Source organism: Hyalella azteca, unplaced genomic scaffold (genome assembly GCF_000764305.2).
Source record: "Hyalella azteca isolate HAZT.00-mixed unplaced genomic scaffold, Hazt_2.0.2 contig3814, whole genome shotgun sequence".
Classification (NCBI taxonomy): domain Eukaryota; kingdom Metazoa; phylum Arthropoda; class Malacostraca; order Amphipoda; family Hyalellidae; genus Hyalella; species Hyalella azteca.
Window position 1 is genome coordinate 418,206 of NW_025934048.1, and position 14,511 is coordinate 432,716.

Consider the following 14,511-nt stretch of genomic DNA (forward strand, 5'->3'; position numbering starts at 1 on the left):
ATCATCTACAATGAAAGAGGAGGACTTCAAAGTACTGTTAGTAATGGATGAGTACACTGCATGCTTCAAACGTTTTAAAATTAACTTTTATTGCAAGTGTCCCAGATTACCCCGTTCCCAGGGGTAAATAGGGATGGTTTTATTTTGCGTCTGGCACCTTACAAAAAGCATATGGAATTTTTTTGAAGATGCCATTGGAGAGCCCTTGCAAAGAGCTATAAAATGAGCCTAAACTTATTTCTGAAATGTTTCATGGTAAGAAGTTATCAACAAAAAATGCTCAAAACCGTCCCCTTTTACCCCGTTTGATGGTACTGAGGACACCATTGATCATTTCAGCTTGCAGTGTTCACTGTATACAAACCTGAGGAGGGAGTTTCACTCCAACTTGGAAAATCTTTCACTTCCTAGGAACCTTGTATCAGCTCTTGGTGGGGTGATATCCCTCAGAAAATATGCACAGCAGTGATTCATTGGCTGGGACAATACCTGCTGAGCTGCAGCATGGTAAACACCCTATGAAGATGCCTCAGACTGGGAGGTGTGATTTTTTCATGCCTAAAATCTTGAAATCAATTATAAAATATATTATATTTTATTGCGAGATTTTTTTATTAGTGCCTGTAATTTTTCTTTCATCAGTTACATGCTTACCTTTTTGATGTCAAATAGATATTTCTTAGCTTAACGCAAAATTGGTTTGTGCTATTTGAAGTTGAAGGGAACACCCAATGATCTATGCATTAAATAATTAATTTCTACGGCAGTCAGAGCACGTAGCCCCCGCCACCAAAATTCATTGCCCTTTCCTAATATATGCTCCATTTTCAACTAAATTTTTGAACTAAGTATAGCTTTTGAGCTTCAAAAAATTAAAGTAATTTAAATGCAGTGGTATCTGCATTCAGCCTATTCAACCAGGGAAGGTAAGTTACTCTATGAAGTATGAGCTAAATCTTCAGTACGATAGTATAAAACTAACAAACCTTAAATTTTATGTGAATACTGATTAAGCAATATATATGTAATCATAATGACTGCTCACTGCTGACTAATGAATTTAGTGCTAAATAATATACGTATAAAAATTACTTTTTAAAGACAACACTTCCAAAGAATCCAGTATCTCCAATCTTACAGATGTACAATGAATTTCTTATCTAATTTTCGAAAATTAAAAAAAATTAACTTTTCAAATTTTATAATATATATAATTTTTTTAATATATAAATTTTCTTTCAAAATTATTTATTCTGTTAATTGATTCATGCATTGCCTCTGATTAATTTTTAAATTTTTTTAATATATACATTTTTTTAATATATAACTTTTTTCAAAATTATTTATTTTATTAATTGATTCATGCATTGCCTCTGATTTCACACAAGTGTGCAAAATTTCAGATCAATTATACAGGTAAAAGTGTGTCAAATAGCAGTTATAAGATTTGTAGCTGACAAAATTATTTTTTCAATTTTTTTAATATTGAAAAAAAATTTTTTTTTACTTTTCAAAATAATTTTTTTTGATATTTGATTCATGCATTGTCTCCAACTTTCCACAAGTGTGCAAAATTTCAGATCGATAGGATAAGTAGAAGTGTATTAAATTTCGATTACAAGATTTGTAGCAGACAGACAGACAGACAGACAAGAAGTGAAGTTAAAGAGAAGTGTTGTAAAATATTGTAAAAACATACCTGAAAGAAAAATGAATATTTTAGTGACAACTTTATTAATTTTTGGAGAAATACGGGAAATCATAGTTTAAGTTAATTACTTTTTATTCTATGTTGCCTAATGCCTGGTGCTTAATTTGATCAATGACGGTCTATGCACAATTTTGTGATGATCAATGAAGCATTATTTTTTGTGAAGTGAATTTTCTTTTGCTGAGCAAAGTAAATGTAATCAAAATTTGTTACGGTTAATCATCAATTATTTAATTTTCCTCATTGAGCAGGTGAAACAAGACGTTGGGGTTATGAATTTCAAGATGTCAACTCTCAAATTGCACCCTTGACCATTTATATTGGAAATTTGCCCTTATCGGTATGTTAGTTTCTAAATGATTTGCTACCTGCCTGTCTGTATTGACTTGACTCCATTTAACAAGTATAATCAGATTGTCTCCATTTACATTATGGATGGCAAAACATTTTATAACCATAACTTTCCTATTTTTTTTTAATTCTGTGGATTTTATAAATTTTGCTTGTATTATCCCTGTAATTAATTTTTCTGACTTGCAATTAGTTTATTTCAAGATTTAGTTTGTTTCAAATGTCAGGTTGGAAAGGTTGCAGCAGACAAGTTTAACAAATAGGCTAGCTAAAAAAATAATATATTGTAGCTGTAGTTCACAATAACAAGTTCATCAGAATTGGCAATATTTTGTAGGAAAATCTTTTAAACATTTTTTTCCTCTTCTTGTTTTTTCATTTCATTTGGCAGATACCTGTGTCCACAGATAATTAAGTTGGCAATTTATTTATCTGTTTTCATGACTAAAGTATTATGTTTCTTTGTATATGTCCGACTGCCTATTTGGAAATGATTCTTAATCAACTGTTAATGTAGAATTGGATTGTTTTTGACTTAAATGAACTAGGTAGTAGTATTCCACTTACTGCTTTTTAGATTTCTGATCAAAGTAGCTACTGACATCAACCATTCATTTTTTTATGATTGTATGGTGTATTTTGTTATGAAAGTACCTATATCAAAGATGATTTGTCCTTGACCCTTCTTCTGTTGATTATTATTTCAATTTAAATATCAGGTTACTGAGCATCAGATAGCAGAGAATTTCCGTATTGAACAAGACTGCATCACTTTGAAGCGCAAGCCAGGCAAGAAGACAGCCTCTGCCATCATTCAACCCACCAGCTGGCATAAAAGTGATGTGTGAGTTGAGGAAGCTAATGAACTTAATAATTGTGATATAATAATAATGAAGATAATTATTTGCTATTAACATTGTGTTGAGTGCTTCCCAACTTGCCCGTGCTATTCTGCAAGAATATTGGTAACTCCTTTTGGTCTGCTGTCAAAGGTATGGTCTCAAAGTATCAATTATATACTGAAGGCACAAAAAATAACTCATTTTTTTCCGTTAGATACCTTATAGGACACATTTTTGAATGTGCTGGCTTGGGTTTGAAAACAATGCATGTTTAAATTCCATCAAAATTCTTACCAGAAATTGTAAGGTATGAGAAATTGTTATGTAATAGTGTAGGAAAGAGTATTTAGATCGGGTTAACTAAGGGAGTTGTTTTCTAGGAAAGTGACAGAGCAGAAAGAGGTTAGATTAATTTCTCAGAAGGTGCATTTGTTCTGAATTGATGCCTTCAATATCCACTCTGTGCTGTTATTTCCATTAGCAATTTAAACTCTTGCATGAAACTGGTCCATTGGTTATAATAATGCATATTGTCTTGCTCTTTAGGTTCATCTTTACTTAAAGCTGTTTAGTTGCACCTCAATTACCATTGGCTACATTGCCGCTTTACATCCAGGATCAAAGCACCTGCCTATTTGCTCAAATTATTATATTTGGCACATTGAGTGGTTCTATGTAATAATAATTTTTTTTTTATTTTACCCGGTAAAAAAACACTTTCAACATAATATTTAATCTCAATTTTTTCAGAATTTTGAGTAGCTACGATGCAGCGTTCTTTGGAAAACAGAAAGCATTCGTTAGGCAAGATTATGACTGGGGGGACCCATATCGCCCCATCTCAAAGTACTACGAGCCTCATAGGCTGTCAAGTGAAGAGTTTGACTTGAGACCTGCATGCAGTGGGCAGCCTACACTTCACGTACTACATGATGACATCTTGCTTCATATAATGAAATATTTGAATGTTGCTGAACAACTGACTCTTGAAGCAGGTAAATTGCATAAATAATGAGCCCAGTCAGCCGTGACTGTTTCACAGCAGTCATTCCAATCAATCCACATACTGCTAGCATGTGAGTTAACTTTAGTTGATATTAGTGAAAGTATGTTTTACAACCAACCATGCTACAGAATACCGTATGTAAATTGAACATGCAGGAGTCAACTTTAAAATAATATTCAAGTACTACTTTCAGATGTGTCTACTGAGAATGTTTCTGTTAGCTATTTTAATGTAAACTACTACAATCCAAGGAATGTAAATTTGTTTTTAATTGTACTCTTCTTGCTCTACTTTTCAACTGTCTTGCTTAAGCTTCTTCCAGATGTCCTGCAGTCGAATAGGGAGGAGCAAGTGATCTTATAATCTATTTCTTGATCTTATAATCCATCTTATAATCTATTTCTTGATCATATAATCCATCTTATAAATTATAATCTATTTATTGATCTTATAATCCATCTTATAATCTATTTATTGATCTTGTAATCCATATTATAATCCATTTCTTGATCTTATAATCCATCTTCTGATCCATCTTATAATCTATTTCATGGTTCATATTCTCACAGTGTGTCGACGCTTCCAGTCCCTGGTTTACCGCGAGCTGGGCCAGAACAGCGCCATAGACTTCACTCATGACAAGTGCAGCTGGCGACGTGCTTTGGTTAACCGTCCTAAAAGCTGGAGGTGGGTTTAAGTGCGCTGCCATTGGAGTGATGTGTCGGCCAAAGTGGATGGAAGTGAATTGTGTTATGGCACTACTGCCGCAATAAATAAGTATACATTTGTGTTGTGGCATGATGCAGATATTATTTTAAATTATAATCATCTAAAAAAATAATTAGGCACAAAATATCGGCTAACTATAAAAATTAAACTATACTTTCATGTTTACAGATCCAATGTATGTGCACTTGTTTATAAATTATAAATAATTATAATTTATAAATTATTATTATTTATAATAATTATAAATTATATATAATTAGGAATTTATAATTATAAATTCCTTTTAAATTTCAACTTGGTATGATGGTCTTATCATTGAAGTGATTGTGATGTTTCATGATGGGATTTTGGGCATTGTTCCTGAGCCCCCTTTCCTGAAGCATTTTGGGGAACACGAAATCCCTTTCTTAAGGGATTTTGCATTCCTAGGGGCATTGTTCCCGAGCGCCCCACTACAAAGCTCGCTTTGACTGATGGCGGCTCTCAGTTGTGGGTTGGAGTTGTTACAGAGGCAGAATTCATAACATTTTCCTTCCCTCTCTCTCTCCTATGGGCGGCCGATGTCTCGTGTACGAGTGTCTTAGTTACTGTTCACCTGTCCCTCCTTGCCAGTTTGTCTCTTTGAGATGCTAACACTGCTTGTCTCTTGCCTGCTTCAACATCTTGGCTACGACACCTTCCGCCTCTTGTAGTCTAATAACTGATTCTTGAAATTTATGATAGTTAAGAACTTCTGCTTCTGTTGGGAACTTCTACTTCTGTTGGGAACATGTGGTGAAGTAGATTCATAACTGAAACACTAATTGACATTATTCTATTAATATTGATGTGAACGATAGAAATTATAACAGCATTCAGTTTTTCATTTTCATACATATCTGAAGTGTTATTGTACAGTCGCATCAAGCGTAGCCAACTCAGTAACATTGCAGTCCGACCTTACATCAGTATCAGCTACGTGGTGCAAGGTCAAGAGTCCAAGCGGTTCAACAGGTGCTAGGGAGAGTTTGAGTTAGGCAGGGAGCTGGAGTTAGGCAGGGTTGTGTAATGATGACTGATAAAGTACCAATTAATTTTAAGTTGTTCTTTGCTGAAGTAAAATCTGCGTTTTACCTACATGAACTAAAGTCTTAATAAATAGAACCAAGTGAGTTAAAATGCCTGTGATCAAAACTTTATTGAAAATTTGTAATGATTGTGTGTAAAGACATAGCCACGATAGCACTGCACTTGAGCCATACTTGTCTTGCATTGATGGTGTGTAGCGGCATAGCCACGTTTGCTCTACATTGCAGCAAGACGCCGGCCCAGCTCACGCAGAACCTCAAGCTGTGCACCTACAAGATGCTCATCATGAACGCTAATCGCCTCACTACTCTCAGACTCGACGAGTATCGGTGCATCTTCGATATCAACGTATTCGCTGCTATAGGTACGTACGCAGTGACATTTGTCTGTGCTTATACAAAATCAGACACATAAGAAACAATCTTAGTTACAGAGCTGATGTTCAGATTTTTTGGGAAATTCATTTTGATATATATGATTGTTAATTTTGTCACATGTTGTTTGTATCTCTGAACCAAAACGACTTGGAGTTTCAAATAATCTAGTCCAGCACACAAATGCTTGTCAAAATTATCAAATGCTATGCTTGTCAAAATTACTGCAAATGCTCACTTTTTTTTCAATTCAAGGTCGACTTGCTGTGAATTTGGAGGATTTAAGCCTTCAATTCTCGCATAAGAGAAAGCACTACACCCCCATGAAGACCATCTTCACGCGCTGCACCAAACTCAGGACTTTGTGCCTCGAAGTGAGGCTTGTGCGGCAGAGTTGTCAATGCTGTGTCGTAGCAATAGTGCATTGTTCTCGCCTATTTATTAATATTAATAATGTCAGCACCTATATATATATACCGAGCAGGAATAAGTTGTAACAATACTTACAATAGTAAATGGTCGGAATTTATCAACCTATGCCCTGACATAATTTTGATAACCAAAATCCACTTTATGTTGTATTCATTTCCTGGTCGATATTGAGGCAAAAATATTGCTTATTTTTCGTGCGATATTCTGTCTTCATATGACCTGCATCTTCTATCTCTTAGTGATTAGCTCGGGATTTTTCCTTACATTTTTCTTAAGTTATTGCTATGTTCTGCTGACACTTCAGCGCTTGTGCTTGAAGATGGTACTTTATGTGTCTTTATATTCAAACTTCTGCAATATTTTATGGATAAAAACGTTTGCACTATTCAAGAAATGAATTTTTGTAATTAAAGAATGAGAGGATTCCGCTCGAGCCTTCAATGAGCTGATTAATGAATGAATGTTTTTTCCAGGGCAGATTCAACTCTGACGAATTGATGCGAGACTTGAGACAGTGCAAAGGCTTGGAGGTTTTGAGGCTGGGCAGATTGAGGCATCTCAATTGGGCTCTTGTGCGGAAGTTGCAAGCTCCTCTGAAAGAGCTCTCAATCCATAACGTTGAAGACTTTGCAAATTTTTGTAAAGCTGGCTTTCAATTTTGCAACGATAGCAGCTTCCCAGACCTTCCCTTCAACTCGAGTCTCACGACATTCCGCATGTTCAACAACATCTTACGTCCACGTCTGTAAGATTTGAATTTTATCAAACAGGTTACCAGAAAAAATGAGCTATGGAAGAAAGGGGTTACAGGAAAAACAGACTACAGGAAAAATAGGTTTGAAGAAGGAACAGGTTATAGGAAGTGACAGACAAGAGAAAGTATCGGGTTGAAGGAAGTAACGGATAAGATAAAGTAAGCAGTTAGAGAGAGAAGCAATTAGAGGAGGTAACTGGCGCTTGGCAGGGGAAGAAATTCCAATGGGTGGTGCTACTCAAGCACCGGCCTATGATGATAGTCAAGCTGCACTTGCTGTTGTAGTTGGATGTGTTATAAGACGGGTTGAATATTGAGAGCAAGTCTGATCTGAATGGTAGCTCCAGTTTTAATTAGATGTGTTCTAGTTATAATTCATGAGAGTATAGTTTCGCTGGCAAAATATTTTAATGTATCTCGTTATGGGGTTTGATTTTTTGAAGCAGACATATTGTTTTTAATTTTCATATTGCCGCGATGAATGAACTGAAATGTTTGCGAAATGCCATTACTATTATTGAAACCATGACTCATTGAGAACCTTTTGGTGAATCTAGTGGTCTTGTTAGAAATCTTTTATAGGAGATTGTCATGTCAGAATTGACTGCAAAAATGCACTTGAAATTTATTTGTTAACATTATCTAAATACGTAGTGCTCATCTTTGAAGCTAAGTAGTTATATCAAGCTGTTTATTATCCTGGGTAAATCGACGCGCAACAAATGTAAATGACCTAGTCCACAATTGACGTGAATGTGTGAACATCACAAGTGAAAATCCAAGCAGCATTTAATATCATCTGGGTATTCGAGTTGTACGAAATTGTGGGTAGTACATTGAAAAAAACTTGCATGCAAAGATAAGTAATGCTGCATATTTAAGATCTTCCATTAAGTGGCTTAATTTAAAAGTTGTCTTAGTCTTTTTTTTTGGCGTGCAGAGAAGTGAGGAAGGAGGGAATTCTCTCGTCCTTGGCGCAAAAGTGTCCTGCGCTGGTGCAACTCCAACTCGATTACTCCTTTTATTCTAAGCCTCCCGATTTTAAGACATTCAATAACTTGAAGGTGGGTCCAGTTTTTTGTCAAGATTTCTGCCTGACAGACGTGTACAAAAATTTGTAAGATAAATTGATTACAATAATGAATCTTCATTAAATATTCATGTGCTGGCTGATGAAACTGTCAAGTATGCCCTTTAGATGTTTCATGTTGCAGAACATTTTTTTCCTGCAGGTGCTGCACTTCATTGCTTCTGACTCAGTTGAAATTGATGTTCTTCTCAAAAGCGCGCTACCTGACATCGAGGATCTCTACATCGAGTTTTCAACAGAAAAAATTGATGATGTGAGTTGCGAGTCCGAGTGGGAAGGAAATTTCCTGGAAATTGAGGTTGAAACCTTGTCAATATTTTCCTTAGACTTTTTCCACAGTTGTTGAAACTTTCGTGGTTCTTATCGTGTGGTTTGGATACTCAGTATACATGGGTGAAAATATTGGACTTGATTTACACAAATATTATTCTGAAAACTTCCTGTAGCCACTGACCCCTACTGACAAAAACTCGCGTTACTAGGCCTGCAGGTCAATATGACATTGAGCAAGAACTTGAAATTCAAAAATTGCAAAAGCATATTGCATTACACTAAAAAATATATAATTTTTATTCATTGGCAACTTATGCTATTATGTCTTACAATTAATTCATTTAATGCAAGTTTTGCAGTTTTGCTAAATTTTTTGTGAGAAAGGTAGTGTTTCATAAATTTTCTTCATTGCATGCATCATTCAGCGTACCCTGATGGCAGGTCTAAGTTGTTTACCAACCATTGGGCTTTTTTAGATCTGAGGACACCAATTCTTGAATGATTAGTTTGGCTGTGAGTTAAACCTTCATTATTAATTTTCTGATATTTCCTCCTTAGATGCTTATAGATCATGAAGTCATCACAGTAGACTTTTCGCTGGCGCCGGCGTCAGTGAAGTCCCTGACGCTGCCTTCTGTTGATCTGGATGATGATTCGTACAAGAGCCTCCTGCGCCTGCCCCAGCTGCAGCGAGTCTTTGTCAAAAGTCAGAATTTCTCGCTGGCTCAGCTGAAACTGTGAGTCAATGTTTGATTCTCGCTTATTTGTGTTAAGTCAAGTGCCTGAATGGCTGGTTCTTGGCTGCCTCGTATTTCTCTGTTCAGCAAGAAAATTTTACAGGTGATTGATTGGCATATCTTTCTCACTCACTCAGTATTATAAAACTAATTTTTATCAAACAACTACATGTTTTTATCACACTCTAGTGCTGTTACCCAAAATGAGAATTTTTGATCTCAAATGTGTTTGCATTTTTTTAAAAATGAATTTGAATCATTATTTCATCGTCTAGTTGCATGTCGTTCTACTTCATTGCAAGCTACTTATATACAGTTGTTGTGTCTACATTGAGTTATCACTCACGTAATTGTGTCCTCCTACTCATTTATTCCTCGCCGGTAGCCGCCATACCGCTAACTCAGACAACCTCCCTAAATGTGTGTTGCCCTGCAGGCTCGTGGCCCACGTTCAGCTGGTCGAGATCGGCGCCGCGATGTTGACCGTGGATCTCGCCACGGCTCAGGAGCTCACTGCGCTGCGCAGGAAGGCGCTGGCAGAGGGCAGGTTCAAGTCACCCTCAGCATGTCACGACCACGACGAGCCCCTCGTACTCCATGTCGTCTACAAACACCACGTGACCTTCGCAGATCCTCTAGTCAAAATTAAAGGTTTGCTCCCACATGACTTTCTGAAGATACGCGAATCAAGTGATTTGTGATGAGTTAATATTTTATGAGTTAATATCTGATGTGACATTTTTAAGAGGTGTGTTCTCTGCTGTTGATCTGATATGTTCATCCATGAATTTCCTCGCGCATCCGTGGGTTTATTCTTGTTAGAATTTTGCTAACCTCCGGTCAAGACCTTTTGATCGGTTGTGCATGCTGCATAAAAAATCTTTTTCTAGCGTAAAAAAATTGAAATGGAAGTTCACGTCGCACTTGGCAGTTAAAAAAAGTTTAATTAATAAGTAGTATTCACTACAAACCTAAAAGACTAAAACATTCGGCATTGTCATCTTTGCCTTCCCACCCTCTTCTCTTTCAAAGTACACATGTTCTCCAAGTATCTTTTCACACTCTCAAACATAGCTACATTTGCTCCCTCAGACAGACCCACAATCGTTGCAGTCCACCTGATGGCTCCTAGTATATAGAGGCTCTCGCCACTCTATTCTGTACCATTTCCAGTTTATCTAGCTCACCATCACTATATGCTATCACATTCAATCCATATATAATGCTAGGCACTGCCACACTCTTCCACACTTTCCTCGATACTTCATATACACTTTTGCTGCACTTCCAGGTATACCTAACCATTGATTCGCCTTACTTAAATTCGCGGCCTTTGTTCTCTCACATCCCTCCTGGTCTACACACATCCCTAAGTACCTAAACTTATTTGTCCAAACAATCTTAATTCCTCCCAACGGCGACACACTGCTCATATCCTCAGCCGATTCATTCACAAGTACTTGGTTCTTCTCTCCACTGAATTACTCGTTGAAGTCACTCCTATACTCGATCACACAGTCCGGCATACTTGTAGTTCTACTCTAGTTTCACTTATAATCGCAGCATCATCAGCATTCAGAAGCATTTTTAACCTATTACCGCCCATACGCACACCAATATTCCATTTTCCTCACCCAAGAAGAAACTGCGCGCGGCGGCCTTAATTGAAAACTAGTGTTTGTGTCCCTGAGCTCTTAAACATTATAAAAAATTGTTCTATCCAAAATGCCCAAGAATTGAATTATCCCTAGAGTCTGTTGTTCTCTTGCGCAAAAAAAAAAATCGGGGCACATGCGATTTCTTGACAGCGTCTCCCGTTGTAGCACAGGGTAGGTCCAAAAACAGCCAGTCCACGAGTTTGGGGAAGCTGGCAGCCGGAGTCTTGTACAGATGACAAACTTGGGAAATTGATAAACGGAGCAGCCGTGAGGTAACAAGGAAGTCGACCACTTCTGTCACGAAATGGGTCTTCCTCTTCTATGGGAGCACTTGAAAACCATCTCTTTACTGACACATAAATCCATCCAAGTTATGTGAGGAACAGTTGGCGCACTCACTATCTCTTCAGTGGAACATAAACCTGTCCAGTTTATGCTAGGAATAGTTGTGTTAAACAAAGGGAACAATGGAGTATTGGTCAGTCAGCACAGCAGTGACGTAAGAGTGACTGGTGTGGGAGTTCCAGCTGCCGAGACCCAGTCATTCCGCCCTTGCCAGATACTATCAGCGGACCTATAACACTTATTTACCATACTCCTAAACGCTAACAGAAAAACTGAACGTTATCACGTTAGCAAACCACTGTCATGTTAGCAGAAATTTGAATAAAAACGTGTCTCAAATCTTAGGGCCGTAGCCCACTTTTAGGATTAAGGGGACTCTGTGGGAGGTCAGTGGAACGTGGTAACGGGAACAATGAAAATTTATAGTGCAGACTAGCTCAAATAATCTCAATTTCTATGGTGTACTTGAGCGTGCATTTCTCTTCCCTTTTCACGCTTTCGAGCTTCTCATCTATTACAAAGCATCAATCGCTTTACGGAATTAACACCACAAATGCATGGTTCAGAATTTTCACACCGTTTTGATGTGCATGCACGTGTTTTTGTTTCAGACCACAAGCTAGACTCGTACATCTACGAGCGCGTCGGGTCGTGTCGCTTTGACAATGAGTGGCTGGACTTCGGCCACGACTTCCTCCAGAAGACGGGTTGCCGATGGCGCTTGTACTCTGATGATGATGATGATGATGACGACGATTACGACTCGTATGACGACTACGACGATGATATTGACGACGACGCCTTCTCTAGCTTCGATCCTGACGATTATTGGTATCATCCGGACCAGAACTGGCTATTTGATGACGATGATGATTTGAGTGAGTTCGTGGTGTTCTTTAGTCTCAGAGCTTAAGTTTTCATAAACAAACTCGCAGAATCAAATTCCTGGTTTCGTGACTAGCAAATTTATCTCACTTCTGTTTTTGAAACGGTCGCACTTGAAGCTGAACAATTGAACTAAAATGTTAGTCGATTGACACTCAATTACAATAGATTTGAGATAATTTTTTCCGAAATGTGTGTATATTATCAGATGTGACGTATTTCGGTAAGGATGTTTCGGAATGAATATGCGTCAAATCATAATAATGTGTAATATTTAAATGAGCATCGCTTTGTTGCCAGTACAAAAGTTTCAATGTGAATATTTTTTCAATTATTATGTAAATGCATATCATATTATGCTTTAATTTCAATTGTGTTTTAATCGAGAGCCTGAATTCTTATTGCATCATTGTTGCAAGATTTTCCCCAAACTCAGAGCCTTATTTACTCCTTCAACTTTTCGTGCAGTTTACCATCACATGTACGTGTACTGAGCCCATCCTGGCATGTGCTGCAGTGCTGTGATACAACGAATGCTGCTGATCAGGTCTGCTCTGCGCTGTAGAAGTAATCTAGCCCTTTTCTTTTCGTTGTTTTGTTCGTGCCAAAATAGTGTCATTTTGTACCAATGAAATGGGTGTCATGTTTTCTAGTTAAGTTACAAAGGATCTTTGAATTATGGAGGCTAAGGCCACTTATTCAAATAAGGAGGAATGCCGTTAGAATGATTTAATACATAAACATGTACTATCTGAACGATTCATGTCATTCTAGGTTCGTTGAATTTTTAAATTTCATTTCAGCGGATTGTCTTTTGTTCTAATTTGACTGGGCATTAAGGCTGGTTTTGTAAGATATTACTTTTCTGTCGCTCAACCTTGTGTCCTTTACCACATCACAATCTTGGAGCGTCACTGAGATCTGCTTTGTTCTCCGTTGCTCGAGTAATTCTCAGTCATCGCAATCTGTATGTCTACCAAATTTACTTGATCGGTATTTAATTTTGCCTCTGAAAATCTCATTTATTTCCTTTGGTAGCTCTATAGTGTTGCAAGGTTTACTTTGAGATCTGAAATTTGGAGCAACGTTTAAATGGTACGATTTGGTCCTTATTTTTCATATCCTACATTATTGTCGGCTGTTCTGTCTTCCCAGGCTTAAATTACGTGAACAAAATTGTTGGCAAAAATGATCTTTCTACTACCAAACATTAGTTGTAAGTTTCTGCGGCTAGTTTACGGATTTGACGTTGATTTTCGTAATGATGTCTGTTTCGTCACATAGCCCGATACAAGTTTCTCTTAGGTTGTTGGAATAACTGAAACTTGTCACTTTAGCTGCAATTCAATTTAAACAGGAGACGATTTAACTTTTTATCAAAATGGCCAGTAAACTTGCCTACTGTTTGGAAATTGTACTCGCTGAACTGCTACTGAAGTTTACTCCTGTTTATTAATATGGTCCAGTATTGCTCCTACTCTATTAAAGTATTTCAATCAACAAATCACAATGTGTGTAGTAAAGGGCTAAAATCGCATTTTTCCTGTGTGAAGCAGGAATTCGGCTATTAATTTGCACTTACGCTCTAATACATTCAACATAGTTCTTGCTTGCGTACATACCGTCTAAAATCGCATTTTTCCTGTGTGAAGCAGGAATTCGGCTATTAATTTGCACTTACGCTCTAATACATTCAACATAGTTCTTGCTTGCGTACATACCGTCTAAAATCGCATTTTTCCTGTGTGAAGCAGGAATTCGGATATTATTTTGCACTTACGTTCTAATACATTCAACATAGTTCCTGCTTGCGTACATAGCGTCGCTACTTCCATTTTCAGCAGAAAGGAAACGTAAAATATTTCATTTTCTTTTAAATTTTGTTAACCCTATCCAGCGCTGACGTGTGTTACGAGTTCTGTTGTAGAACTCAAGATGTCAATGGCTTTTCTGGTTACGAATTCGTGTTACCATGCTTACGTAGTTGAAAGAATATTTTTTTACTCAATAAATGAGAATATTTCAACCATGTTGTATTCATTTTTGGCATGGACATGCTGAGCCTCGTCTCAACAAATTTCGCGGTGTCTTCTAAAGAGTCCATCTATGGTTTTCGGAATGCAGCTATGGAAGTGATTCTGCATCTACGAAATAGATAGTTTTCTTGTCCACCCGTGGGCCACAAATTCAACTCTTAAATAAGCCCTGGAGTAAACGTTCAAGCTCAACGTTCAATAACTACACTAAGCCTCAGAG

At 37.2% G+C, this 14,511-nt stretch overlaps 1 protein-coding gene across 1 annotated transcript; it reads left to right on the top strand.

The window, feature by feature from the left end:
• Nucleotides 1–647: 647 nt before the first annotated feature.
• LOC108674969 lies at nt 648–14,281 on the top strand. Its single transcript, XM_018162960.1, has 14 exons — nt 648–926; nt 1,963–2,051; nt 2,782–2,906; nt 3,655–3,899; nt 4,480–4,597; nt 5,935–6,071; nt 6,337–6,455; nt 6,987–7,258; nt 8,208–8,331; nt 8,500–8,610; nt 9,189–9,367; nt 9,804–10,018; nt 11,982–12,248; nt 12,724–14,281. Exons 1-14 carry the CDS (start codon nt 887–889, stop codon nt 12,747–12,749), a joined length of 2,067 nt encoding a protein of 688 aa, XP_018018449.1. The 5' UTR covers nt 648–886; the 3' UTR covers nt 12,750–14,281.
• The last annotated feature ends 230 nt before the right edge of the window (nt 14,282–14,511 follow it).

Bases quoted from the DNA above. Each gene is read 5' to 3' on its own strand.
- LOC108674969 (XM_018162960.1), top strand. From the start codon at position 887: ATGCAGTGGTATCTGCATTCAGCCTATTCAACCAGGGAAG. The intron at 3,900-4,479 runs GTAAATTGCATA...ATATTCTCACAG, and splicing joins ACAACTGACTCTTGAAGCAG to TGTGTCGACGCTTCCAGTCC. The intron at 6,072-6,336 runs GTACGTACGCAG...TTTCAATTCAAG, and splicing joins CAACGTATTCGCTGCTATAG to GTCGACTTGCTGTGAATTTG.